General features: G+C 39.5%; 2 protein-coding genes across 2 annotated transcripts; one reads left to right on the plus strand and one right to left on the minus strand.

Annotated features, from left to right (window-relative positions):
• Positions 1–3,995: 3,995 nt before the first annotated feature.
• On the minus strand, positions 3,996–7,856 carry LOC140064468 (keratin, type I cytoskeletal 19-like). The gene is made up of 8 exons (XM_072111399.1): positions 6,610–7,856; positions 6,386–6,468; positions 6,112–6,268; positions 5,558–5,719; positions 5,350–5,475; positions 5,014–5,234; positions 4,609–4,649; positions 3,996–4,283 (listed from the first exon to the last, which is right to left on the minus strand). The coding sequence occupies exons 1-8, from the start codon at positions 7,105–7,107 to the stop codon at positions 4,189–4,191; spliced, it is 1,383 nt and encodes a 460-aa protein (XP_071967500.1). The 5' UTR covers positions 7,108–7,856; the 3' UTR covers positions 3,996–4,188.
• Positions 7,857–9,080: 1,224 nt separating this feature from the next.
• Positions 9,081–12,882, plus strand: LOC140064466 (keratin, type I cytoskeletal 19-like). The gene is made up of 8 exons (XM_072111397.1): positions 9,081–9,751; positions 9,840–9,922; positions 10,009–10,165; positions 10,405–10,566; positions 11,088–11,213; positions 11,430–11,650; positions 11,761–11,795; positions 12,567–12,882. Exons 1-8 carry the CDS (start codon positions 9,137–9,139, stop codon positions 12,623–12,625), a joined length of 1,458 nt encoding a protein of 485 aa, XP_071967498.1. The 5' UTR covers positions 9,081–9,136; the 3' UTR covers positions 12,626–12,882.
• The last annotated feature ends 12,567 nt before the right edge of the window (positions 12,883–25,449 follow it).

Below are 25,449 nucleotides of genomic sequence, written 5' to 3' on the forward strand. Positions count from 1 at the left end.
AGTTGATGTGATGTATATTAAAGACATTTGTGTGATTGTTTTACAAAGATCACAGGAGAGGTGGACACGGTGACAAGTTTATTGCAGTGCTGTAGAGCAGCGTTATATTCACCACACCTATCAAGCTAACACAATAGGGTTGGAAGTCAGCATTATGGGTACATGAAAGTCTGTCTTTAGCGACGGATGTATCGTGTATTTAAAATTCATATTTTAGAAAATAGTTATTTCAAATCACAAAGGGTTGTTTACTTTTATTTTGCTGTCGTTTTTTCAACTACATCTTGGTCTGCACCTTGTGCCTTTTGTACCTTTATTTTCCAAATGTTACATGCAACTTTTCACTTATGTATCACTTTTTTTTGCTTGTTTTTGTGACTTTTTAGGCACAAATCTGCACCTGGTCCTGGGCAGGGCTTTTTTTTTCTTAGGCCCTGTTTTAACATGGAAATTGAATTATTTCACATGCTTTAAATGTTTAAAAATTTGAACATTAACCAGTTTTTAAAATCCATTAATTTTTGAGGTTACATTTTAAAAATAAAATGTATTTACTTCTAAGGGTGGGATCACATGTGGCATTATTGTTGCATCTTGACATGCCTTACAACAGCTGAGGAGAGGTGATTTGCCTAATTACATTACTGTTAACATTTGCATTTACAAAAACGCAATGGGGGACATTTACATAAAGTGTCGGTGTCTGCATTGGCAGTGTTACCGACCTGCTCTCGGAAAGAAGACACACATTTAATATTGTGGGGCTGTGCAGATACATCTGGTGCAGAGACCATTTTCTGTCCCTGGGACCAAAATCCGTCCCGAGCACCAGAAATGTGTCCTGCAGTCGGAGAACAGGCAACAGTGCAATAGCACTGATTTGTGTCCCTGCTAGAGCAAATTTCTTTTGGACTACTTTCCTGCCAGTTTAAAGCGCCCAAAAATGGCTGCGACACATATTAATTGTCTCTGTGTTTCCACTCCACCAAAGCCACGCCCCTTTTAGAAAAAGAGTCGGAGCAGGTGTGAAAAGTCATTTTTTCTGGCGCAGCCAGCTAATAAATATGTCGGAGAGCAGAACATGCAGTGAGAGCTCCACACTGGCGGAAACGCCATAGTAAATGTCCCCCAATGTGTACATGATATTAACATGTTTTGTAAATGCTACTGTTAACATTAATTTGATTAGGCAAATCACTTCTCATCAGCTGTTGTAATGCTTTTAAAAACGCAATGAAAACGCAACCACAACGTAATATGTGACCGCACTCTTAACACCACGTGTGACTGCAGCCTCATATATTGTCATCTCCCTGCGGTGTGACTTTAGTACTTAAAAATGCAGGACACAAAATTTACAGTATCACAAGTAAAAAGACATGATCATACATAAAGCGCCAAAAAAGACCTTCCAAAAGTCTCAATTATACAACAAAGGAAAAAAAACTATGATACATGTCCCCCACTGTTTCTAGAAACCCCTTAAACTGTTGTAATATGAGGGGAATCCTCCAGCAAGTGTTTAACCCCTTACCGACATGTGACGTAATACTACGTCCCATGCCAGGTGTAGGTGCATGGAGAGGGCTCACGGCAATATGCAGCAAAGGCTTACCGGTAACACCCACGATCAGTGCTAGCACCGACTGCGGGTGTTTTTCTGCCGATCGCCGCCGGTAGCTTCAAAAAGATAGTATGCCAGTATATGGTAGGATCGATCAGAAAACCTAGGGTTAAAGTACCCTAGGGAGTCGGAAAAAAAAAAAAAGTTTAAATAAAAAATAATTTTTGTACATGTAGAATAAGAAGTCTGGGTGGCACTACTGAGTAAACGTGAAATATACTGAATGCTGGTCTCAATATTTCATTGTAGTCTCTGTGAGGGATTCTCAGCACTTGACATGTAGGTCATGGATTGAGGAACGTAAATAGGAGCGCTGTGGTGCTCTAAATTCCTAGCGTGAAGACATTCAAATGTAGATAAACAAGTAATAGAATGGCGCTCACCGCGTGGACTCCTTCCAATGCAAATTTATTTGTGCATACTCACAACAAACAAGGTGTGTTCGTTACAAAGCCGAAGGGAGGGGAGGACCCAGGGACTCACAGCATGACAAATAGGACAGCTGTTTCGCGCACTCGGCGCTTTTTTTTTATAATAAAAAAATATAAAAATTCAAATCACCCCCTTTCCCTAAAACTGATATAAATAAACAGTAAAAATCATAAACATATTAGGTATCGATGTGTCCGAAAAAGCCTGATCTATCAAAATATAATAACCTTTTTTCACTGCGTTTAACCCCATAACTGAAAATAGCACTTTTTTGCCATTTTAAAAAAATATAAAAAATTCTATAAAAAGTGATCAAGAGGTCGTACATTCCTAAAAATGATAGCATTGTAAACATCATCAAAAGTTGCAAAAAAACGACCCCCCCCCAAAGCTCTGTATACCAAAGTATAAAAAAGTTATTAGCGCCAGAAGATGGCAATTTTTAATTTTTGTAAATGTATAAAAACATTATAAAACCTGTACAAATTTGGTATCTCCGTATTCGTACTAACCCAAAGAATAAAATAGACATGTCAATTTTGGCATCCAGTGAAATCCGTAAAATCCAAGCCCACAAGAATATGACGTGAATGCGTTTTTTCACCAATTTCACTGCATTTGGAATTGTTTTCCTGCTTCCCAGTAGACGGCATGGAATATTAAATATACCACCATAACAAGTGTAATTTGCTATGCAAAAAATAAGCTCTGTACATGGAAAAATAAAAAAGTTATAGATTTTTGAAGGTGGGGAGTGAAAAATGAAAAAGGGCATTGGTGGGAAGGGGTTAATGATACTGCAATAGCACTACATGCGAAACAAAGCATCTTTCTCTCATGGAAATGAATGGTCTGTGTTATGTGTTCTATCAATGATTGCTGACACGTCTCTGACAGGACATCATGGCAGAACTGAATTAACAACATATTAAGTTGTTATCTATAGTAGAAACCACTGAAGCCCAAAATATCCATCAAAATGCTGCTTGAAAGTCCTCATCAAGTTTTTTTCTGCTACTGAATTTGTACTCAATTGACGTTTACGCTGAAAATCCCTGAATCCATTAATTACATACAGGGGTGAAACTATACTCTCTGCTACCTGAGATGCGCAATAGAATACTGCCACCTCCACTCCTTCCAATAGAAATATATCATGTTATTCTTGTCTCACACCCATGCTGACATTTGCTGTGACGCAGTTATTTTTAAGTGTCAAGTTCTGCTTTGCAGCAGGTGACTGCTCCCTTGAAGCAGCCCCCCATCTTGCTACAGGTGGTGCTGCCTGAGGCAAGAGGCTCAACTCGTCTCATGGCTGGTTCATCCCTGATTACATAGAAGTCTATGGAGAGGGAAGGAGTAGGGGTAAGCCATTTCTGAGTGAGAAAAGAGAGACATATGGCAGAAACAGAAGCTGCTAAAGCTCGCTATTAGGTTGCTTCTTCACCCTAAGTGATTTACTAACATCAATGTTTGTCACTTTGTCCTTTTTAATAATGTCCTACATGAAACGTCTAATACTTTTGTGTAAAATATAAATAATGCTTTACATGTATGTGCTGAATAGAAGAAATCAAAGGGCCAGAAATACAGCCAGTGACACCCACTGTGCTACTGATCTATGCAAAGTTTGATGCCAGCCTATTTAATTACAATTATAAGATTATAGTTCAAAACACAGAACAGTCATGTGCAATAGGCGGAAGAAACCTTTTATTTATGAAGTGTTGAATGGCAGCGATACATGGTAGCGGTGTACAGTTTTATACATAGAAATCCTTAGCAGAGTAATACACAAGAAATGAAAAGACTTCTAACCAAGTAACAGACCGTCGACTACAAGTAATGAGTCTATTCTGACTGTTGTCCCGCAAGCTGTGGTGTCAACTGCTTCATTTGCCAAATACTATTCTACATAAATAACTAAAAAGAGATCCAACTAATATTGTTAGATGAGAAGTTTGCAGAAAATTCCCCCTTGACCTTTTTTTTTCACTTTAGCCCCATGAAGCTACCAGATCAAATTCACCCTACAGTCTTACTAATGCATTTCACATGCATTAGACGCGGCTGTGGAAGAGGCTTTGACCGGTGTGTGATATATTCTATGTTGCGTCGTCATGATCGGGTGATCACTTGGCTTGGTGGACATGTTCCTTGGTTTGGTGGCTTTTTCCATGGTCAGATTCATGGGAACTGAAATGATGTTTTGAGAGACTGAGTGACACTGCAAAGAGCAAGAAGAAAATTTTATTGGGTTAATCTCATGACAATCGTTGATGATTCTGTAGGGGCTAAAGAAACAGAATTTGTGGGGATGGAGAGGACTCATTGCCAAATGAGAACATGACAGTATAATAAATTGCTCATGGTATGTGGGAGCCCTATTTTCGATTTCCAAGGGAAATCAGATTGATGGACCTGCAAATCTCCCGTATAAATAAGCAGGATATCAGTATATCTCCTTACAGCTTTTGGCGACTTCTTTTTAACTACCGGTATATACTTTTATATTTATAATTTTTTGTATATCACAGAACTGTATTACTTACAATCTTTGCCGATCTTTTCTTGATGGCGATGTTCTGGGATGCTGCAAAATAATTAGTGGTCCATAATTGTAATGTGCAACGTAAAATGTATCAAGAATATTACATTAAAATTAACATCATTTGTTTGGATTGAAGTAGTCCTCAATAGATGGCTTGCTGGGTGTATGGTGTCTAAGGTAGCACTCTTTTAAATATAAAAATCTGGGTCATGTGACCCTACGATGACCGCAAACTATAGCTTGCTGTCAATTGTAGACTGAAAGTGGAGGACTTCCTACAAGGGTACATCATTAACTATCATATTTATTCTAGCAGTTGCAAGAAACTTAGTCTCTCAACCAAGTATTGACCTTTTGTACCTCTCATTCACCCCCCCTTCCCTGCCATGGACATCATGTTACATACTGGATGTCCTGTTCTTCAAGCAGTCTTTTGTATGTAGTGATCTCCATCTCAAGATAGGTGGTTTGGTCCATAAGAATCTTGTACTCATGGATCTGGCGCTCTAGTTCTGAACGGATCTTAGTGAGCTCATCTTCTACATTGTCAATCAAGCTTTGTAGATGAGAAAGCTGGGAGCTGAATGTTGCTTCAGTTTCAGCCAGGGAGCCCTCAAGAGCTGATTTCTGCAAAAAGATTCAAATATTTTAGTAAAAAGGTTCTATAAAGCATCTTATTACCTGTAAATAGCCGTTAAGTTTACTAATGAACTCATGAATTTTTATGAAGAGCTACATGTACCATGCTAAGCTGACTCTGTAGTTCAATCTCCAGGGTCTGCAAGCATCGCTTCAGATCAATAACTTCCGTTTGCACTGACTGCAGTTGCTCAGAACCAGAAGCCACCTGGCGATTAAGATCTTCACTCTATGAGAACATTGATATGAAACCTTAAGTAAATGGCAAAAGAGCAATAACATCCCAAATATAGTGAGACATTTTAATTTACCCTAGCAATGAACATGCTCTCAACTTCCTTGAGGTTCCTATCCATCAAATTTTCATACTGCTCTCGAATTTCAGACAAGACTCCGTTGAGGTCCACTGATGGTGCAGCATCCACTTGCACATTGATCCTGGCACCCAGCTGGTTACGCAGAGCAGTAATATCCTTCCAAGACACAAGACAAATAAATCTTATTTTTGAAAGATTCTTGATTTCTTACAAGGTTTACATAATTGGAAACCCTCTGGAGTCTTTCACTTAATAGTTTCCTAAACTTGTGCTATATCTGATGACATCTTGTCATAGTATAGATGAACGTTGTGAAAATTTCAGTTTGGGGGAACTAGCTATAGAAGATTCTTCAACTGCTAACTGCGGCTAACACTCAAGACCCTTTGGTCTTTTAGCTATGGCTTTTACAGATTACTGTATGGACTTGAAAAAGGGTTTTTCTAGGTTGCATTGTGAATAGTAATTTGTAAATATCATACATATTGTACTGCTGAACTTTTACTTTAAGGTTAACAACTTATGACCATATGCATTACATAATTTACCTCTTCTTGGTGCTTCTTCATCTGTAGCAATTCATCCTGAAGACTTTGCAGTTGCATCTCCAGATCTGATCTCTCTATATTAAGACTTTCTAGTATTTTCTTCAGTCCATTCAAGTCAGTCTCAACAAAGTTTCTCAATCTAACCTCAATCTCATACCTTAAGAAAAGGAATAAAAATACGTTGAAAACAATTGTCATATTTATCTTGTGGCCTGTTACTCTAAATGTTAATATTCTATTTTCTCTCTTTTACTTTTATACTGATTGAACTTACTTGTTCTTGAAGTCATCAGCAGCTAGTCTTGCATTATCTATCTGAAGGACAATCCTGGCATTTTCAACAGATGCTGCGTTAATCTGTAGTAAAGAATGTAAAAAAATGCATCTTTTTTTTACAATGCAAATCATGTACTTTTACTACTGAAACATAAGTAATTGGTTCCATAGTTTGATCATCTTCAGCAGGGCCAATGGCTCTCAAAGAAACAAGTACCTTACCTTAATTTGAAGTTCTTCAATGGTCTTGTGGTAGTGCTGAAAATCAGGTAGTGATGCATGAGCATGTTTCTCATACCATTCACAGATCTTCTTCTCAAGTTGGGTATTTTCTTGTTCCAGAGAACGAACTTTCTCAAGATAGGTAGCAAGACGGTCATTCAGAAGTTGCATTGTTTCCTTTTCATTGACATTGAAAAAGCCATGGCCCTGGCTCCCAATATTGTGAAAGTGGCTTTCAAGATTGTGGCTACTGTGCCCACTTCCATAGCTACTTCCATGGCTGAAAGAAGAATGTTTGGAGAATACAATTGGCTTGATTGGTCCACTATGAGAGCTGTGAGGCACATGGTGAACCTTATGGTATCCGCCATAATGGGAAGCTCCATGGTGGATGGTTGGCATATGACTGGGGAGCTTGGGTGAGTGACCAGTCACATGAACACTTGGCTTGAAGTGTCCAGAAAGTGAATGGGTCTGCTTGTGCTGGCTGTGGCTCATTTTGATAAAGTTGGATTTTGAGCTTGAAAGGATTTCAATCTATCTTCCTCAGAAGTGAAGTTGATATCTTGCAGTGTAGAAGTCTCCTTTTATATGTTATGAATGCTAAGGGGTGTTGAAAGTCATGTGCCATTTTCATTCAATTATTCAATTTTAAGCCCTTTCTTGTTGTCAGCATATTACTTAAATTAGCTCTATTTGGCTACTTTCAGAACATCAGAGGAAAAGGCATGTCCGGCAATGGCAGTCATCAGATGTAATTGTCTTTAAAGCTTAATTATATCAAATGACAAAATGTTAACTTTTACCCACCCTATTGATTTAGTTCATCAAAGCAGAGATCATCATACATTACTTAACGCTGACGATCACAAAAATCTCTTTAACCCCTTAAGGACCCAGCAAATTTTCATCTTATGGAGCCATCCTGATGGTTGAAATGTTTTGCATTTATTTATAAAAAAATATTGATCAAAATTTTGAAAAATTAGCGATTTTCTGATTTCGGAATGTTATGCTCATCTAATAGTTAGTTTAACCTCCAAAATAGGTCACTTACTAACATTAAACGCATGTCTGCTTCATGTTGATATTATGTTTTTATGTTATTTTTTTAGTATGTTATGAGTCCTTTTCATATTTATGTATTTTTATTAGAAACTTCACACAAAGCACCACATTTTTAAATCAAACCCCCAAACTATTCAAAACAGCCTTTGTTAAGCTTGTTATAATGGAGATGGAGGTTCTATACAGAATATTAGAATTTTGACAAATTTTGCTGAAACAAATGTTAGGCAATATGTGGCATTTGCTGGGCCTATAACAAACCAGAGCAAGAGAAACTCCTAAAAAGTGACCACATTTGAAAATGAAACCTCTCAAGGAGTATAGTAACACTATTTTTGGGGTGGCTTTGATTGATTACATTTTATTACCTTTTTGATGGGAAATGTAATAAAAATATATTCATATACTGATTTTTTACTTAAATGTTTTTGTTTTATACACTGTATAGCACAGATAACATGTCATTTATGTTCTATGGCTCTGTACGATTATGATGTTATCCCATTTATATAGCTTTTGATGTTTGAATAATTTTGCAGAAGAAAACCATATTTGTAGAGAAAAATCATTTGTTTTTGCATCGCCATCTTCTAGGAGACATAACATTTTTTTGGTGATGGAGCTGTTTTATGGCTTATTTTTTGCAATGAGTTGTACCTTCTTTTGGAATCATTGTGGTGTAAATGTGACTTTTTGATAACTTTTTATTGCATTTTTTGTTTGGTTGAATGTGCAAAAGTTTTTTTAAATAATTTTTTGTATGGTGTTCACTGTGTGGGCTTAGAAATTATTTTATTTGATTGTACAGGTTGTTACGGGCTATTGCTATCACATTTAATTTTTTTTATTTGCAAATATTTTTTTAACTTTCTTTTTACATTTTTTTGCTGTCCTATTGGGGGACTTGAACAAGCGATCATCTGATCACTTGTTCAAATAATAATCATGGCAGTGTATAACAGTAGTCAGACTATGCACATGAATAGGCTGACATGCTCAGCGACAGATAGTTTGGTTTTGCATTCAATGTGTTCTCCATTAAATCTTCATTCATTCTGAATGAAGAAAAAAATGCAGTACCAAAACTTTTCAGCTTTGTCTCAAAACTGCAGTAGAACTATGAATAAACTATAAAAAGAACAAATTTCTTTTTGACTATGAGTTCTACCTTCAGGGTAGAAGATACTGTCCTTTCATGTACTGCTCAAATTTAGAATATCTTCAAGAACTTTAATAACTATCTGATGCTTTTCCTATAACTCACAAAATGTTTAATGTTAAATCCTCTAATAACGCATATAAAACCTATGAATGCTACAATAAAATTAGATTTATGTCACACTCCCAGTTTTCCCTATATAAGGAACTAAGACTGAACCAGACAATAACCTGAAGATCACTCAGTAAGACTGATATAATTTACTTCCTTATCACCTAAAACCTCACATATACTTTAATCATGAGCCACAGTGTATATTCATCTGCTGGATCACATCATGGGAAATGTCATGTTGGCAGTCATTCACCTAAGATCTTAAGCCATGCCTATGGTGTCCATCATGGAAAATCTCACAAGATCAATCATGGGTTGTCCCATATTTCTCACCCTGTTGGATCCAACATTTCTCATCATGGTTCCAACATTTCTCACCATGGATATTCTCACAAAGTCCATTACGGTGGAGGATCCCATCTCTCACATCATGGAAGTTCACATAAAGGACATCCTGTAAACCACTACAGAGCTCCAAGTGTTCATGGAGGATCAGGAGGCAAAGGAATCTCTGTCTCTAAGCAAGCATCACATGTAACCATTCATAGTGGTTCCCATGTTCATAGTAATCTCCATAGTCATGGGAAGTCTCACAGTTATGGTCTATTTAGTGTCAATGAAAAAGAAACCATGCAGCATCTGAATGATCGTCTGGCATCCTATTTGGATAAAGTTCGCTCTCTAGAGCAACAAAATGCCCAACTGGAGAGAAATATTCACGACTGGTATCAGAGGAATCAACCCAGCACTTTACCTGACTTCAGTTGCTTCTTCAGGACTATCCAAGAGCTACAAAGCCTGGTAACTTTATCTGCATAGAAAAAAAACTCAGTTGGTAATTGTACACACAATGTATGTTTCCGTTTATATGTTTTAAAATTCTCTTTAGATTTCTTCAGCCAGTATAGAAAATGCCCGCATTATTCTACAAATAGACAACGCCCGACTGGCAGCAGATGATTTCAGAAACAAGTATGTTATGACTTTACTTTATCAGTTAAAGGTTGAAAAAAGGAAAATATATTGTATTTCAATATTTTATATTGAATTTTTTTTAGGTATGAAATGGAACGCCAGTTAAGTAACTCTGTTGAGGCTGATGTGAATGGCTTGAGAACACTCCTAGAAGAACTTAATAGAGAGATTTGCAGTCTGGAGAACCAGGTCCAAAACCTTCAAGAAGAATTGCAGCAGATGAAGAGAAACCATGATGAGGTACAGTGCAAGTTGAATCTTCTTTTAATACACAAAGTAACCAGCATGTAGAGTTATTAAATAAAGCATATCATGGGAAATATCCACTGGTACAGCCTTGCACCTGTTCAGTTCTTTAGAGGAAAACACAATATATATATATATATGATATATATCTTGAAAAATGATCAAACCTGAAGAACCAAGAGTTGATCAAGGTACTTCAATATTGCAGTAATTATGAGCATTTCTACTTGTAGGAAGTGAACTCCCTTCGTGCTCAACTAGGTGCCAGAATCAACGTAGAGCTTGATGCAGCTCCATCTGTAGATCTGAACGAAACCTTGTCTGAAATAAGGCAGCAGTACGAGAATTTAATGGAAAGGAACCTAAGAGAAGTAGAGGCAATGTTTCGGCAAAGGGTATGTTTTCTTTTCTAGTAACTAATTATATTCTGACAGATTTTTTTTTACTGCTAATGGGGATATCAGGTCTTAACTTACATGTGGCATCAATACAGTAGAAAGAGTATATGGATATATTACATAAAGACAGTTTATATAAATCACATCTGCCAAATTTAGACACCTTCATTGTGATGGAACATTGGGGAACGCATTAAGGTCAGTAGCACATTTATGACCTCATGTGATTGTACAGACCCAGAGATAGTTGACCTACACACGCCACCACCATGTAACCAAAAACATGAAGGATAGGAGTATGAGGAAGATATAAAGCCGAAACGTGAGCATGTCAGTCCTACTCTGCTGTACAAATCCCATTGCCAAGACTGTATTTTTATAAGCTGAAATAAACTTGAAACATCATCGAATGGATTACCACTTTACTCTAAGATCTGAAAAGTCACATGCTTGGCCATTTTTTTATAGAATGTTTTGCCTCTTTCATATCACAATATATTTTTTTTCCCTACATGTAGACAGAAGATCTTAATAGAGAGGTTGCATCCGGCTCCGAGCAGCTGCAATCTGTGCAAACTGAAGTCATTGACCTGAAACGCAAAATCCAAACCTTAGAAATTGAACTTCAAAGCCAGTTAAGCATGGTAAGTTTTATCGCAGGTTCAGTCAGTTACTATATAAGATCTGGACCCAATAGTATAACTCTAGAGTTCCCTTATTTTTCATGCACTATTAATAATTGTGGTTGTTTTAGTGAGCACCAAGACGCATGTATGACTGTTAAATATGCACATCATATGGCTATGTACTTGGTGAAACCATAGTCGAGTCTATTTACACATTTCTTATTATTGTTCTAGAAATCTGCTCTTGAGGGAACACTGGCAGAGACAGAAGCTACATTTGGATCCCAGCTGGCCCAGCTCCAAAATCTCATCAACAATGTAGAATGCCAATTGACTCAAATTCGATCTGATCTAGAACGTCAAAATCATGAGTACAAAATCCTTATGGACCAAAAGACCCACCTAGAGATGGAGATAGCGACTTACAAACATCTACTTGAAGGTCATGATATCCAGTAGGTATTTGGTCAGGCGCTAAAACACTTTTGAAAGATTTTTGAGTGGGATTTTGACAGAAAAAGAATTTCTTGGGCAACATTAATATAATATTTTTTTTATTTATCAGTGCTTCAGATGATCATGTTATGGAGACTAAACATGGTACGTAGACTGTCTTTTCATATCTCTATTTTACTTCCCCTATTTTTGGAAAGATCAATTCTGTAATGGTTCTAGCCATGCAATTTTAATGGTTTCAATAAGACTTAGGCCTGCTTTCTTCTGCATGAATTCCGCACTGTTTTCTAGATCTCTGCTTGCTCTTGTTCTAAAGGAAGCGTCATTGCTTACTTCATGTGCATAGAAACCAGTCCCTGGTCATGTGATGTCACACAGGTGCACGGCTCGTTATAACACAAAGCTCTAATTACTCTCTGTGATATAACCAGCCGTGCACCTGTGTGACATCACATGACCACAGACGGTAAGTAAACAATGAAGTAAACAATGAAGCTTCCTATAGTAGCAAGTAGAAATCTAGAAAACCATGAGGAACAGATACAGGAAGCATATTGGAAAAATGTATAACTTTTAATTACACAATCCTTATCAATTATTTCCTGAAAGTGGACAACTCTTCATAAGAACAACTTTTTGTCTTTCCTGTGGTCTACTGTTGAATTTCTTTCCAAAAGCTTAATCTCATACATTACTAAAGGACCTTCTGAATGGTTCTTCTAGAACTCCCTTATCGTCTCACTTCGCAATCTATTTCTCATTTTCATTCAACAATATCACTAAAAGTGTTGGCAATAGCCTTCTTTTTAGGTTCACATATTAAGTCTGTTAGTTATTTGTAAATATATGGCACCATTTTTAAATTACTTTAGTCTTAACTAATCCTTTAGTCGATTATTATCTTCTTTTTTGTAGGATCTCATCACTCAGTGAAGACTCACCATGTAACAAGCCATGTACATAGTAAATGCTAACTGAAGGTGTTCTTTGTGGAGAAGCCATAGAAGATAAAAATATACACTCTGACTCTTCATGAATTTCTATCTACATATACAGCTTTTCTGAGCCGACTATGAATAAGACATGAAATGACATACACCAAGCTTCATTTGCTATAGAATCCAATAATCTCACAGGGAACCTGTCACCAGGGATCTCATTTTCACTAAAGACAGATTGTAAGAGCCCATGACACCTGCCTGCCTTTTATAAGCATTTGCTCTACAATATAATTGCGTGCTATAACTTACCTTGCACCCTGACAAAATCCTGGGGTAGTCAAAGAGGCTGGACTTTGGTTTGGATGCATTTAAAAAAAACAACATGTGACTTGTTTGAGCTGCAGGCTGCCTCCATCTTTGTGCTCCTGTACATCTCCTCCCTCCCCCATTGATGTCATTCTGACCAGGCTGTGACCTCTGAGAAGGAGCAGGAGGAGGAGCTGTACAGGAACAAAAAGGTGGGGGCTAAGATCTGAGGAGTGATTAACACAGACAAGGCACATGTTGTTTTTTTAAATGCATCCAGACCAAAGTCCAGCCCCTGTGACTACCCCAGGATTTTGTCAGGGTGCAAGGTAAGTTATAACAGACACTTATATTGTTATACAAATGCTTAGAAAAGGTGTAATAAGCTTCTGCAACCTGCCTTTAGTGAAAATGAGGTCCCTGGTGACAGGTTCCCTTTAAATAGCCTGGTAAATATTTAATTACATAAATATTTTCTTTGTTAGATTCATTATTTTATATAAATTTGTAGAACCGGGACCAATGGTTATTCAAAGACCCATAGAGAATGTGTATCCAAATAATTGTTTTATAATGCTTGGCTACACAGCTATATATATATAACATCAGCAGTAACCTTAAAAAAATCTATGGCAGTTGCTTCTACTAAAAACACTTGTACCCTGTTCTATAGAAGGGACATTATTGTTACAGTATGTGAATATGTACTAAGTCTAAAGGGTTTTCTGGATTAAAAATATTGATGACCTATCCTATCCATTGTTCCTCAATAAAAGATGGGAGTCCCAGGACCACACAGAACTGATGAACAGAAAATGGAACATAAAGCGAAACATAAAGCAGACACTTTTGTACTTTGGCAAGTGGCTGGACCTGCCAACTTAGATGTATTTTAAATAGATAGATAGTAATTGCAGTAACCTGGTGTGACCACTATATAGTTAATGGAGCTGTCTGCTTCCTGTATTTTTTGTGTATCTGATCTTGAAAGGTGCTTGGTGTTAGACTCCTCCAATCTAATATTAAGAGCTTTTTCAACCAGGAAAGCTTGGTAAAATTAATATCTTTAATTATATATGTCTACTTTACTTATGCACATAATTTATGGCACAGTCTTTGCTTTTAATAGAAAGCTACAGTGGATGTGTATATGTGTTATTGACTGATTTTTTATTGAACATTAGTGTGATGGTAATTGGTGATCTGATGCAATGAATGCATATTATATGTCACATATATGATTCACATGTTTCTATTATATGTATTTTGATTAAACTTCTTCTGTTTCATGCAAATAGCTAATATGTTGGGTTTTTGTCTTTTTTTACAACAAAGCAACAAGCAATAAAAATTAGGCATCAAATATATAATAGTGTACACTATACTATGCCAGCGCATCTTAAAGGGGTATTCCGGGAATATGAACGTCTGACACAAAAACCCTTGATATAAATAAATGAATACAACAATACTCAATGTCATTAGTCACAAAACGGAACTAAAATAATATGTTTTTATGATTTACAAAATTTATGGCCTCTCTAAAGTAGGTGGAGTTATCACTAAGATGGCCGCCACTGGAAACTACAAGTTCCATGATCCTTTAGTTCTCAGTAACTCCTCCTACCTCTTATGCTCTGCTAACAGTGATGATGTAACAGGTTTTCTTGCTCTGTTACCATAGTAATGATGTGTAACTGCCATCACCACAACACTGACCATACTGGATGCACTGCAACCAACCGACTACAGCCAAACGTAGTGGTGATCACATGACCCTGCCCAGGCAGGTACAGGACATTTGATGTGGACATGTGACCAGCGGCCATCTTCTTTTCTGCGACGGACCGCGCGGAGGAAATTAACGGACTGATTAAAGGGCCAGTAGCATTTTAATTCTTCATTACAGTCTATGTCCCCAGCATTTTCTGCTAAGGGGAGCAAAATTTTAAATAACAACTAATTACACATTAGCTTATATTTTGAGTGCCCACTTGTATATGAATACCCCTGGAATACCCCTTTAACTGTCCCTGTTCCTGCTTCCGGTCCCTCGGCCGTGCGCACGGCTTCAGCAGGTTTAAAGGGCCAGCGCACCATTAATTGGCGCTGGCCATTTCTCAGAATGCTATTTAAACTGGCCTTTTCCTGCACACCCTGCCGGATCTTTGTGCCTCACAGCCTTAGAAATAGCTTGTTTCCCATAACCTTTGCAATTAGTGTGATAATAATAAAGAATTCTTTATTTATAAAGCAGACACAGATTATGCAGCACTGCACAAAGCTTGCCAAATTGGTCTCTGTCCCCATGGGGCTCACAATCTAAACAACTGTGATTTCCCGTTGTGACCCGGACCTGTTCCATTTACGCTCCTCCGCGTCCAGCCCTGACCTTCAAGCTGAACCTTTGCCGCCTGTCCTGACCTCCTGCCTGTCCTTGACCACAAATCTGCGTTCCATTTCTGTACCCCGCCTTGACAACCACCGTGGACAAAGTAGCACCTGTGGAACGACCTGCTGGCGCCACGCCACACCATGCTCTGGTGAAAACCGAGTGCCACTTAGACTCCGGTCCCAGTTTCAGCATATGTCATTGTTGGTCCAGTGGGTATACTACCTCTGGAGCCTGACCGTGGTCTGTTTCCCATAGCAGCAGCATAGCACATTTATTGACTCTGGCTTTAGAAAGTTGCCCGAAAGATCGGGTAGCTGAATATCAGGTCATCTGCTGCAGAGGACCCTTGGGGAGAAGACATCAGCAATAAATAACCCCCTTATCTCATTCATAGAATTCTATCAAGCTTTGTACAGTAAACCATCCTCTATGCTTCATATGGTTGAACATGTGATAGCCAGGATGCCGTTACTTAAAGGTTGCTGTTGGGTCTGTCTAGACCTAGCAGATCCATAATGGTTACAAAATTCACTTAAGAATTACATTTTTCACCTTTAACTGGGGTTGCACAGCAACCTTAGTTGCAGTGGTAAAGCAATGTAAAAATAAATGTGAAAAATAAAGTCCACAAAGATACAGATACGCACCTATGCTCCTCTGGATGTTGATCCCAGCACTGTCCATCGTCACGTCACGTCGAGATCACTGTCACGTCGAGATCACCTAGAAAAGAAACTTATAATTAGCAACATGGAGCGCAGGGACAAGATGTCCGGCACTCCGGGCTGCTAATTATGCACTCCCCTGCACCTTCCTCTTCCATGCTAGAAAAAGGTGTTGACGTCACATTGGAGGCATGAATTCATGCCTCCTGTGGGAGAGATGCCTCTTTCTCCCCTGTGGGAGAGGGAGGTGACGTCATGAAGGGCGTGCGCATAATTATCAGCCTGGAGCACGGACATCTTGTTGTGCACTCCGTGCTGCTAATTCTCAGTTTCTTTCTTAAATGGTAGATTTCCTTTACATAATATATCCCAAAATGTGTTTTCAATGCAAATGTGTTTGAAGTTACTATTGTCACCCTATATAACACCAAGTTTCTCTAAACCAGTGATGAGATATCATGTATGCAATATTTGTGGCATAAATTGGCAAAATTATTACAGTATAAAGTCTTTCACCAAAGACATTAATGGCATCCATCAAAACTAGACTAAAAAGCATGGGAGAAGATGAAACATTCTCATACTGTAGTGGAATGGTCATTTTTAACTTATTGCTGAGGACATCTAGTGGATTCACAATGCAATTCTTTTACAGTGTCAGCATGATCCTACATTTCCTATTAACATATATTAACATCATCAAAGACCTAGGCATGAGACACGATATACAGTGTTAAAAATCATCATCAAAATCCATCATGATTATCCAGGGACACTTACTCATAGACCCGGGCTCTATGACTGTGGTAATATTCTTATATTTGTTATCCATGGCCTCCTTCCTACTAAAATGGAATTTTAAAATCATTCTAATGAGGTGGAGGGGCAACACAGGGGCGCACCTGCCATGAGGCGAGTTGAGCATCTCGCCTCAAGCGGCACACCTCCTGCTCAACAAGGGGGCGGCACCGGCTGGCACTGAGCTCCCACACGTCGGACGGGACCGCATTGCAGCCCTCCGTCTGGCACGTTGCTACCCGACGCTGCCGGCACCTTGCGCCCGCCTCCTGACACCGCCAGCACTGAGCTTACGCCCTCCTGCCGGCCTGCATCAAACTCTTGCCGGCCAGTCCCACTTTCCAGTGCTCTGTCTGGCACCATGCTCCCAATGTGCTGCCGCCCCCTACTCCCAGCATACTTTCGCTCTCCCGGCTCCCCCTCTACTCACATCTCAACCCTGCTCCCCTCACGTGTCAGCTCTCCGCTCCTGGCTCCCCCGCCCCCTCTCAAGTTCCAGGCTCCTACCCGCTCTCGGCTCTGCGCTCCCGGTTCCCCCTCCACTCACGTCTCAACCCCGCTCTGCTAACGTCCCCCCCTCCAGGCTCTCGGCTCCCTGCCCTCGCTCCCTCCTCTAGCCCCCTGCTCCCGGTTCTCGATCTACCCGCTCCCGGCTTACTCACCGCGCCACCGCCGATGCAGGACAAGGCACCAAACTTTCCAAGAACACAAGAGGTAAGGTTACTTTATCTTTGCATATATATATATACACTCACCGGCCACTTTATTAGGTACACCATGCTAGTAACGGGTTGGACCCCCTTTTGCCTTCAGAACTGCCTTAATTCTTCGTGGCATAGATTCAACAAGGTGCTGGAAGCATTTCTCAGAGATTTTGGTCCATATTGACATGATGGCATCAGACAGTTGCCGCAGATTTGTTGGCTGCACATCCATGATGCGAATCTCCCGTTCCACCACATCCCAAAGATGCTCTATTGGATTGAGATCTTGTGACTGTGGAGGCCATTTGAGTACAGTGAACTCATTGTCATGTTCAAGAAACCAGTCTGAGATGATTCCAGCTTTATGACATGGCGCATTATCCTGCTGAAAGTAGCCATCAGATGTTGGGTACATTGTGGTCATAAAGGGATGGACATGGTCAGCAACAATACTCAGGTAGGCTGTGGCGTTGCAACGATGCTCAATTGGTACCAAGGTGCCAAAAGAGTGCCAAGAAAATATTCCCCACACCATGACACCACCACCACCAGCCTGAACCGTTGATACAAGGCAGAATGGATTCATGCTTTCATGTTGTTGATGCCAAATTCTGACCCTACCATCCGAATGTCGCAGCAGAAATCGACAAGGCTACATTTTTCCAATCTTCTACTGTCCAATTTCGATGAGCTTGTGCAAATTGTAGCCCCAGTTTCCTGTTCTTAGATGAAAGGAGTGGCACCCGGTGTGGTCTTCTGCTGCTGTAGCCCATCTGCCTCAAAGTTCGACGTACTGTGCGTTCAGAGATGCTCCTCTGCCTACCTTGGTTGTAACGGGTGGCAATTTGAGTCACTGTTGCCTTTCTATCAGCTCGAAACCAGTCTGCCCATTCTCCTCTGACCTCTGGCATCAACAAGGCATTTCCGCCCACAGAACTGCCGCTCACTGGATGTTTTTTCTTTTTCGGACCATTCTCTGTAAACCCTAGAGATGGTTGTGCGTGAAAATCCCAGTAGATCAGCAGTTTCTGAAATACTCAGACCAGCCCTTCTGTCACCAACAACCATGCCACGTTCAAAGGCACTCAAATCACCTTTCTTCCCCATACTGATGCTCGGTTTGAACTGCAGGAGATTGTCTTGACCATGTCTACATGCCTAAATGCACTGAGTTGCCCTCATGTGATTGGCTGATTAGAAATTAAGTGTTAACGAGCAGTTGGACAGGTGTACCTAATAAAGTGGCCGGTGAGTGTATATATGTATATATATATATATATATATATATATATATATATATATATATATATATATGTGTAATATGTGTATATACATATATGTAATATGTGTGTATATATGTATATGTGTGTATATGTGTGTATATGGTGTATTTGTGTGTGTACATATGTATTTGTGTGTAAATATGTGTATATATGTATTTGTGTGTATATATGTGTATATATGTATGTGTGCATATATATGTGTATATATGTATGTGTGTGTGTATATGCTGTATCTACTGTTTGTTTATGTGTACATATGCTGTATGTATATGCAGCATTTGTGATATTTATGAGGGCTTCTATTTTGTACTACATGGCGGTCCTCTGTATGCATTTTATACTACTTGGCGGTACGCTGTATCTATTTTATACTACTTGGTGGCACACTGGATGCATTTTATACTACATGGTGATATGCTGTATGCATTTTATACTACATGGCGACACGCTGGATGCATTTTATACTACATGGTGGCTCGCTGGGTGCATTTTACACCACATGGCGGTACGCTGTATTAATTTTATACTACATGGTGGCACACTGTATGCATTTTATACTACATGGTGGCACGCTGTATGCATTTTATACTACATGGTGGCACGCTGTATGCATTTTATACTACATGGTGGAACGCTGTATGCATTTTATACTACATGGTGGCACTCTGTATGCATTTTATACTACATCGTGGTACTCTGTATGCATTTTATACTGCATCGCGCTACGCTGTATGCATTTTATACTACATGGCAATACGCTGTATGCATTTTATACTATAAGGCGGCACGCTGTATGCATTTTGCATTGCTTTATTTTCACACCAAACCAATATGATGGATCTGGTCCTGACACTCCCTGATATATTACATATATGGGCGGGGGCATCTCTCTATGGCTCGCCTCAGGCAGCAGACAGGCTTGGTACACCCCTGGGGCTACCCTATCCCTTTTGTGACCTGGATTTAGAGGCCACTGGCTGCAGGGATGTTGTATTGGGCCCTTTGGAGACTCGACATTGTTACAATTGGTTGGCAGATGGGTGCAGTGGGGTAATTTGGCGGTTCTATGTGCCCGGGGAGCATATTCTTCCATCATCGGTGCCACTGATGTGGCAGGACATGTGCAGCTATTGGAAGGTGATGGGGAAGATAGATTTTCACTGGAGGGGGGTGATGTAGGCCAGCTTACTGACGCCTGGTGCTGGTTGTGGGTTGTGAGTGCAGGACGCTTGCAGTACAGGACACTGGTACAGGATGCTTATGAGTACAGGATGATAGTGGCCAATTACTGTGTGCCACTGCCAACTTTAGGCGTTGGAGCTTGAGGCCATTGGTGATGCAAGTTTCTGGGTACAGGGCTGGATGCCGCTGCTTGCAGTGTAGGCCGGTCTAGACATGTAATGTGCCCACCGCTTGCTCCCTGATGTTCTGGCTCCGTGTTAACATGGGGGAAAAAGCAGAGCAGAGGTACGAGCAGCCTCCTGCTACATCACCAGTTTGTTCATCTGATTCTGTTGATCTATATTGATTTCAATTGGATCTTTGACTAGAATCAAAAGAATCAAAGTGTGCTCTGTATCTAGAGCATGCTAGTAAAACGTTTACTGTTCTATACAATTGAATACATTCAGATTCTCTTATCTGCCACTTGTACTACTCTCAGAAGTCTATTGCATAGAGCATTGATGAACATTAGGTAGCAGGTACTGCAAGGAGGAGCCTTGTGATGCAGCTGACACTGTTAAAAGGGCAACTTAAAGAGAACCCGTCATGCAAAATAACCCTCTTAAACTAAATATATTTTCATAAACTGCCATTGGAGAGCATTGCCTCTATCCCTTCATTGTCCCTCTACATGCCTGTAAACCTAAGCAATGAGTTCCTAAAGCTGTATGCAAATGACCTGTGAAATGTCTAATGAAGCATTAGCATATTCAAGCTGTCCACCTTATTCATGAGTGGGAGGCACAGGCACACCCCCAGTGCATGACTGACAGCCTGTATAATGATGTGAGGCTGTATAATGATGTGCTTCCTGGTGCTGGTGGCCACGCCCCCTGCAGCCTGTGTGTGCATGTGTGTGTTTAGGAGAGATACAACAGCTCCAGACAGCCATGTTACAGCAGAACATGTCAGATTCATGTGTAGCTGATGTCTGTGTCTCTCACCTGTATATTAGGAGGATGCAGCATGTCAGCAGATGCAGCACACACACTAGAAATGCTTTACTATACATTACACACAGACATGAGCAGGGGGAGGAGAGGGGAGGGGTAATAGGGGTGACATCACTGCCTCTGACCATGTGACCAGCCTCATTTAAATGATAAAAAATAGATGTTTTTACAATGAATAATGTATGAAATAACTAGATAAAGGCTGGGGTGGGATCCTTGTGAGCTGCTCCAACAGGTAGTAGTGACAGGACTAGTGACAGAGACCTGATGACAGGTGTCCTTTAAAGGTGTTTGCTGACAAAGGAATGTTCTCATATCTCAATCCCCTAGTGATCCTAACATTATAATGATAACTTTTAACCCCTTACTTTGCAATTTTATGCAGCTTTTTGCTCTTGTCTCAGCATTAGCTCAGTGTAAAATGCTGCCTTGTGGGCGTGGCTTAGCTGAGCAGTCACATGGTGCAGATCAGGAACTTCCTGATCCCTCTGTCTGCAGCGCTCCTGCATGTGAACTTCCTGCTGCTGACTGTGCTGACATTTCCTAGAAGGAAGGTCGTGGTAGAGGGGAGGCACTGTAAAAACCTTGCAAAATCATCTATACTGTTTCTGTGCACACCTTCACAATACCACATCATTGCCACTCCATCATACACACTGCAGAGCATCTTACCCGCACATTACCACCACCACTTACCATCACTTTACCATTGTAAGAGTTATGCATACAGCTGACCTTGACTGATATTCTCTTTACATAGCTCTATGAAAGTTAGTATCATGGGCCCTGCCTTAAGCATATCTCTATTTCATCAAGATTGCTCCTTCTAAAACATTTGTGGCATATTCATTATCATACACTATCCATGTGTGATGGGTTTGGAGGGAGGTAAGATGGAGAGCTATGTAAACATTCACTATCCCTAAAATGCTAAAAGAGAAGATAGATTACTGTATTAACTTAATATTTTAGATGAACAGGAGAACATACAAAGAATATAAGTACAGCGAAATAGCCAGAGATTTGGGCGTCCAATGAGACTTTTTAACAGAGAAATATTCATTTTCTGGTCTGGCCACTGGTGGTCCCTTGCATATTAAATTTCTCTATAAAATCTATGATGTGTTTTAAATTATTTCTACTCTCTATATTATTCACATGAATTATTATTATTCCAAAAATCAAATGCTGAGGTGTGCACAGACAGATCTCTGACTATAAACTATATACTGCCTGGGTGGAGTGAGCGTCGCTCTCTTATGTCCTGGAAATCGATTAATGGCCTTTTCAAAGAATGTGAAATTTGCTCATATAAAACCTGTAAGACAGACAATAAAGCAGTGTAATTAACTAAAAAAAAACCATCTTCTCATAGCTGGTTCATTAGTTCTAAAATCCTTTGTATTTGGTCGTAGAGAATGTCCTTTCTCATTAGAGGTCATCCACCGAACCTTTCCTTCAATTTTAAGTCCTTTGACCCACATCAGGATGGTCATAACAAGAAGATGTGTAAGTAAAAAATCTCAGACACTATATACAGATGGTCCCGGACTTAAGGACACCCGACTTACAGACTGCGCACTGTGACCTCTGGTGAAGGTCTCTGGATGTTACTATAGTCCCAGACTGCAATGATTAGCTTTAAGGTGTCTGTAATGAAGTTTTATTGATTATCCTTGTTCCCATGACAGCTCAAAATTTTGATAATCATTGTCACAGGGACAAAAAAGATTTGTCTAAAGTTATAATTATAAAATTTGCAAGTTCTGACATATTCTATGTCCAAAATATTAGGACGCAAAGTGAGAGTTCTGAATTTCCAGCTCATTTTGGCTTCATATGCTTTATACAATTTACACTAGGGTTTCCATCTCCCACTGTCTGTCCTCTACCAACTGACTCTCTGATCGAGCCCTAAGACTCTAGAGTTGATTACGAGTCAGCAACTTCTCCCGGGATTACCGTATTTTTCGGACTATAAGGTGCACCGGATTATAAGGTGCACCATCAGTAAATGCCTGCTAAAGCGTCTTGGTTCATATATAAGGCGTATCGGATTATAAGGCGCACCTGATTATAAGGATGAATGACCAGCAGGTGGCAGACATGTGCACAGTTCAAGGCAGCAGTTGTCTGTAAGTACAGTTCATATATAAGGCGCACTGGACTATTAGGCACACCTTTGATTTCTGAGAAAATCAAAGGATTTTTTTTGTTCGCCTTATAGTCCGAAAAATACGGTACTAAGAAACCTATCTAGCATGTAACCAGGGAACGGCCAGTATATATAGTTGCTTCTTTAGTCACAGTAATGGCTAACTGCAAATCTAATAACTGTTTTGTTATAAAGGAGAAAGAAAATTCAACATATCAATAAGACTTCATGTACAAGTTTATGTCATGAAGAGAAGTGAAACCCCTTTGCAGATGTACAAAAGATGTACTGAATTTTTTTTTAGAAAATTCCAGGTGGGTCCTTACCAGTTTACATAAAAAGAACCTTGTCTGAGAACCAGGAACGATGCAAAAACCATTTGCCATTTAATAAGGGACTCTCCAGCCAAAGATAAAGTTTCCCATGTGGGGTGTGCCATGAATGTATCCGTGACATATTTTGTGTACTGGATAATAAGGAGATCTATGTGTCACCCATTACTGCAATGAGGTTCTTAGTAAAATTCCATCTGTGTACTAATATGGACGCGCCTATGAAGAACAAGAAACGAGGATGAGGACATCCATCTGTGTCTTCTCCCATAATCTGGGTCCCTCAGGTTCAAACATGAGGATGATAAAATATACTGTATAAATAGTTATTTTCTCCTTTTTCCAGTAATGCTTGCTATAACCCCTTGCCACAAACCAACATAATAGTAAGTTGGTGTGGGGCAAGAGAGGTATGTAAAGGGCCCACAGACTGAGCCCTCTCCTTAAGGACTGTGTGTTTGCTGCAACATGCAGCATTAACACTAATGTGCCAGTAGCACATTGTAACAGATTTAATAGTTTACTTACCCGGTTCCGTCGCGTTCCCGCGGTGCGTTCTCCGTTGCTGATTCGGGTTCTGCCGGGATTCACTAAGGTTGTGCGCCCAATGTCCAGTAGGTGTCGCTGCTGTGCTGAAGTCTGCCGGAGTTCACCTTCTCCGTCACGCTGTATGCGAGTGCTATCCTTGCGACACAAATTTTTTTTTTTAATTCTGATTTTTTCCGAATCCGACAGGTTTTCCGACGGGCACGCCCCCCCCCCCATTTCGCGTGAAAGCTGGCGCAGATGCGCCACAATCCGATCGCGTGCACCAAAATCCCGGGGCAATTCGGCTTATATCGGAAAAATTTGGGAAACCCAGCGAAATTGCGCGATTCTGACCCTTAGTAAATGAGCCCCATTGTGTGTAAAAACACTGTATAGTGCTATACTGTAGAAAAGAATTTAAACAAAAGTAAAAGAAAAAGTGAAATAAAAAAACGAAAAGTTCAAATCACTAAATATGTTGGGTATTGTAGCATATTAAAAGTTGTGTTATATCAATATATACAAACGGTAATTCTGGCTGTGAACCCAGTAACGGAAAATGGCGCCCAAATGTCCGAAATGGCACTTTTCTGTCATGTTGCAACTCACAAAAAAATTTTTAAAAAGTGATTAAACTGTTCCAAATGGTAACAATTTAAATGTCATCACCGTCTGCCAAAAATGACACCTTACACAGCCACATACGCCAGAGTATGAAAAGGATGTTAGCGTCAAATTTGAATGAAATTTTTTTTTTTAAACTTATTAAAAGCTAATAAAACCTATATAAATCTGGCATCTCCGTAATCGCACTGATCCAAAATCCAAAGAATTATTTGTCATTTGAAGTGCACATTGAAAGCCGTAAAAACAGAGCACAGAAACAACAGAATATTTTACTGCTTCCCAGTACATGGCATAGAAAATGAAATACTGGCAATAGGAAGTACAATAGGAAGTACAATTTGTTAAGCAGGAAACAAGCCCTTATAATGCTCTCTACACTGAAAAATAAAACGTGGGATTATTAAAAAAAGGGAGCAACAAATGAAACGGGTTAAGTATCCTGTTCAGAAAGGGTCATTAGAGCAGGACACCATATAAAATAAAATAATTGTTCTATTTCTATCTGTCATCCTCTTTACACCTAAAATAATAGGCACTAATTTTAGAGTGAAGCCTATAAATGAGACTAGTGGTAACATATGTCAAAGCTCATAAAAAATTCATCATAATGTAAGCACATAATTTTCATAAAAAATAATTCCGCTTCTTGGGATGAAAAATTATTGCTTGTACTTTTATTGGGCATTTGGTTAACCAGTTAATTGCTGTAAGAATAATAAAAATGTCTGTGTCTGTGGTTAGCATTGCTGTCGTGTACTTTTATTGGGATTGAATCTGACCATAGACAACAGCTACACTGATGAAAAAATGAAAAAAAAATGTTTCTTTGTATGTGAACTAAAAAAGAAATCCCAAAAATGACTTGGTCACTTAGTGGTAAAGGGTCT

Source organism: Engystomops pustulosus, chromosome 6 (assembly GCF_040894005.1).
Source record: "Engystomops pustulosus chromosome 6, aEngPut4.maternal, whole genome shotgun sequence".
Classification (NCBI taxonomy): Eukaryota; Metazoa; Chordata; class Amphibia; order Anura; family Leptodactylidae; genus Engystomops; species Engystomops pustulosus.

Excerpts from the sequence above, each read along its gene's own strand:
- LOC140064468 (XM_072111399.1), bottom strand. The coding sequence starts at position 7,107 with ATGAGCCACAGCCAGCACAAGCAGACCCATTCACTTTCTGGACACTTC. Across the intron at positions 5,476-5,557 it reads AGAGCATGTTCATTGCTAGG|AGTGAAGATCTTAATCGCCA; the intron begins GTAAATTAAAAT and ends ATGTTCTCATAG. Across the intron at positions 5,235-5,349 it reads TACAGAGTCAGCTTAGCATG|AAATCAGCTCTTGAGGGCTC; the intron begins GTACATGTAGCT and ends ATCTTTTTGCAG.
- LOC140064466 (XM_072111397.1), top strand. The coding sequence starts at position 9,137 with ATGAGCCACAGTGTATATTCATCTGCTGGATCACATCATGGGAAATGT. Across the intron at positions 11,214-11,429 it reads TTCAAAGCCAGTTAAGCATG|AAATCTGCTCTTGAGGGAAC; the intron begins GTAAGTTTTATC and ends TTATTGTTCTAG. Across the intron at positions 11,796-12,566 it reads TGTTATGGAGACTAAACATG|GATCTCATCACTCAGTGAAG; the intron begins GTACGTAGACTG and ends TCTTTTTTGTAG.